The sequence below is a fragment of the Ipomoea triloba genome, chromosome 1, assembly GCF_003576645.1.
Source record: "Ipomoea triloba cultivar NCNSP0323 chromosome 1, ASM357664v1".
Classification (NCBI taxonomy): Eukaryota; Viridiplantae; Streptophyta; class Magnoliopsida; order Solanales; family Convolvulaceae; genus Ipomoea; species Ipomoea triloba.
In genome coordinates, this window is record NC_044916.1 from 7,090,563 (window position 1) to 7,094,416 (window position 3,854).

A 3,854-nucleotide genomic window follows, 5' to 3' on the forward strand; every position below is an offset into this window, starting at 1 on the left:
ACTGAAATGAAACTACAATGTATATAAAATGAAACTGAATATGTTATACAAATAGAACTAATCACACTAAATGGGTGTACCATGGTCTACATCAAAATTTGTTACAATTACACCAAATTTTTTAATTCTGGTTAGGGCTTAACTTTATCGATTTTTGTTATGTTGATGTGGATAAAACCCAAAAATTGGCGTGGAAAAGTATATTATGCATCTGTGGTGATGAAATGTTGGAGGCTTATCTACACGCGAAACAAAGATAGCCAAATCATGCAATTCACAGCGACAAAAGAAAAGAGCCATGGCAGCCACTTTGGGGAATTCTTATCTTTGTGCCCAAAATTTTCTACTGTCTCCCACGTTCAAACTTGAAGTTTCTAATAATGGCCGGAACACCATTAGTCTACCCACCACCAACCTTATAAATGCTGCTAATTACTCCTTATATCACCCAAGAAAGTTGGTCGCCGCCGTTAGGAGCTCCGGCGACGACACGGCTTCCGCCACGGAGACGGAAGAAACGCCGGTTGAACTCTCCGACGGACCTCCTTCTCTGATTTCAGCTCTTAATGCTGAAAAGGCCATCCGCGGCATTGGTAATAATCACTAAAAACACATTCTTCAATTAATTTATTGAGTTAATTATATATTTTCCTTGGAAAATTACAATATATAATTGTGTGATTTTGGAGAAAATTCAATATTTTTTTAAAGTGGTGGGGGTTTAATGTTGCATTCAGTTCAAATGGAATTTGGCTTGATTTTGATTCATTCAGTCAAGTTGGGATATTTTTAGCTGTTTGTTTGTTTTTATGATGACATTATTGTACATCTATCTTATACTAATGAATTGTATTCTAGAACACAGCAATAACAGATGTAGACCACTATGGCATCCTTGGACTTCAAAGAGGATGTCCATATGAGCAGGTTAGCTCCACACATATATTTTTCTTATCTATAAACGTTTATTCAGAGTTATGTACAAAGTGAGTGATAGTTGTATAGTATAGCTGTATAGGAATGCTTCTTTTTTTTTTTTTTTTGAGTTAAGAGTTAAACTTGAATAGCAAGAGGAAAAAAAAAACATGACTATACTTTGAATGACAGTTCAACTCTAAAAGAGAAATAAGAAAACAAAAAGTATTTTCTTCAAAAAAACAAAAAACAAAAAGTCTTCAAACAAATTCCATATATTCTTCGGTAGTCCTTCATTTACATAAGTAGTTATTTATAAAGGATCATAAAAATTCATTTACATAGGTAGCTATTTATAAAGGATCATAAAAATTACATATTACCCCATTATCTGTAAAGTGTTATAATTACCCATAAAAAGGCTAGAAAATATTGGTTATCCAATTATACAATATACAATACAAAAAAAAAATAAAAAAAAATAAAAATAAAAATAGAACATGGGTGTATGGAGAGTAACAGCTGAAAACATATGGGATTGTTTATCAAAGTTAAAAATTGAATTTTTTTTTTGAAAAAATAAGAAATTGGAGAAGTGAAAATTAAATAGAAAATGAAAAACTTTGTTTACTAAAATCAATTCTGAATGGAGAAATGGGAAAAATACACGTGAAATACTCTCTAAAGAGTTTGGTAACGACCCCTATATATTTACTAATCGGAGAAATAAGAAGGGTGAAATGGAAAGTTTGAGAAATTTAATTTTCAAGTATTGAATTGAATATGCATGGTTTGGTTAATTTTGTTGTTGTGCAGGTGTTAGTTGCATATAACAAGAAGGTTGAGGAAGCAAAGAATGAGGGGCTTGAAGAAGAGGAGCTAAACAACAAGCTTCAACTCTTACAGGTCTTCTTAATTATTATATATCAATTGTTGCATTCCAACATAACATTAATTACATATATAAGATATTGGAAAATTAAAAGTTTCCATATATGCATCTAATATTAGAAGCTTTTGTGATTAATGGTATAAGTAGGAATCATACAGAATTTTGTCAACAATGGAGGAGAGAAGACTGTATGATTGGAGCTTGGCTAGGAGTGAGATGGGAGATACGTACACGTGGCCGTTTGAGGTTGACATTACTCAAACTCCTAAAGGAGGAACCCCTCCTCCCAGAGTATGTCAAAAAACTACACTTTTTAATCCCTTAATTATTCCACATTTTATTACAAAATTAACACATTTGGTCTTTTAATTAACACTTCAGTTATAGATATGGTCTCTTAATTATAATATGATCAACACATCTGGTACCTTAATCGTCTACTTAGTTGTATATATGGTCATTTCTGATTTCATTTACAATGCAAACAAATTTCGATTTCAATCAGAGAGTAATAAATTCTATGTTTCAACAATTGAGCGAACGATAGTGAAGAAGAAAGAAAAAAAAGTGTTATGTGAAATTACCAAAACATTTATCCTTAACTTAAATAGAGATTTATTTGCTCTACAAGTAAAATGATCATATCAATAACTCAAAAGTTAGGGACCAGCAATATGTATACGTCCACAAAGTAATTGATGAATTAAAAGTGTAATTTTGCCTAATAAGTAATAATTATTTACAAACTAACAATACTTCTTTAACCTTAGCTTATTCTTCCTTTTCTTTTCTTTTTAATTTTGCATTTTAAATATATACTGGTGTACGTGCAGAAACCAGAGGATGAAAGACCTACAAGATTGGTTGGGTACTTCATACTGGGATGGCTAGTATTAGCAGCCGTCTTGTCAATTGCTCTTAGTAATTAGTAATAAAAAGTTTAATTGTACATGATCGAAGAGTTATGATATGAGATGATTATTTCATTTGTCTCCACACACTTTAAAGTTGTGAATTATTTAATAAAGTGGCATCTAAATATTGAATTGTGGTTATGTTAGATATGTTGTGACTCATTATTGAAATGCACTACCGGAGATCATCGATTTTTCAATCTTATTTTCGACTATGTAAAAAATTAGTCGCAAAAGTGTATTTTTTTAAAAAAAATTTTGTCGTTGGAAGGTTGCGTTAGTTGGAAATTTCAACCACTTTTACTAAGTTGTCAGAATTTCCGATCACTATTTATGTAGTGGTCGGAATTTTTCTGGCCTGTATAAATTTTTAAATTAGTCTTTAAAAAAAAAATAGTGTTTGGCTATCAAAAAAAATTAAGTCAATAGAAAATACTCATTCTGGTAATTAAAAAAAAAAAAAAGGCTCATCTTGGTAGAAAATATTTTCCAAGATTATTTTTACTCAAAAGACATATTCCAGATTCCTATCTCACGCTCAATTCTCTCTCTCTTTAAGTGATGTTGATAGGTGTTCAATTGTGCTAATTTATTATGCATATTTTGGTTAATTTTGGATATACATTGCTTTAATGTTGTTTAAATTGACCAATTATATGATTCTTTGGGGGATCACACTTGTGTGAGACCGTCTCACAGATCCTTATTCGTGAGCCGGGTCGGGTCGGGTCAAAGCACCATGCAAATGTCATACTTATATGCTCAAATATAACACTAATCAAGAATACAATTTTTGTTACTTATAAGAGAAAAAGTAATACATTTTTCATAATAAGTAATGTTGACAAGTGCCCGGGCAAATATAATACTTTTGAGGAAAAATGTAATACTTTTAAATCGAAATGTAAAAGTATTGTATTTTCCCTTAAAAGTATTACATTTACCATTATAAGTAACACAAATTTTATTCCTGATTAGTATTACATTTGAGCATATAAGTATGACATTTGTGCATATAAGTGTTACATTTGCATATTGACCCGACCCGACCATTCTCATGGTAAGACGGTCTCACACAAGTTTTTGCCTTCTTTGGGTAAGAAGAGCAAATTTGAGAACATATCAAGGTTTGA

The 3,854-nt window shown here is 31.1% G+C and overlaps 1 protein-coding gene across 1 annotated transcript; it reads left to right on the forward strand.

The window, feature by feature from the left end:
• Positions 1-230: 230 nt before the first annotated feature.
• Positions 231-2,867, forward strand: LOC116019716 (NAD(P)H-quinone oxidoreductase subunit U, chloroplastic). Its single transcript, XM_031260022.1, has 5 exons — positions 231-593; positions 866-927; positions 1,732-1,821; positions 1,955-2,098; positions 2,641-2,867. Exons 1-5 carry the CDS (start codon positions 299-301, stop codon positions 2,734-2,736), a joined length of 687 nt encoding a protein of 228 aa, XP_031115882.1. The 5' UTR covers positions 231-298; the 3' UTR covers positions 2,737-2,867.
• Positions 2,868-3,854: the final 987 nt, after the last annotated feature.

What these genes read in the sequence shown, in the direction of transcription:
- LOC116019716 (XM_031260022.1), top strand. Translation starts at nt 299, where the DNA reads ATGGCAGCCACTTTGGGGAATTCTTATCTTTGTGCCCAAAATTTTCTA. An exon ending in GAGGATGTCCATATGAGCAG is followed by an intron (nt 928 to 1,731) that starts GTTAGCTCCACA and finishes GTTGTTGTGCAG; the next exon opens with GTGTTAGTTGCATATAACAA. An exon ending in GAGGAACCCCTCCTCCCAGA is followed by an intron (nt 2,099 to 2,640) that starts GTATGTCAAAAA and finishes GTGTACGTGCAG; the next exon opens with AAACCAGAGGATGAAAGACC.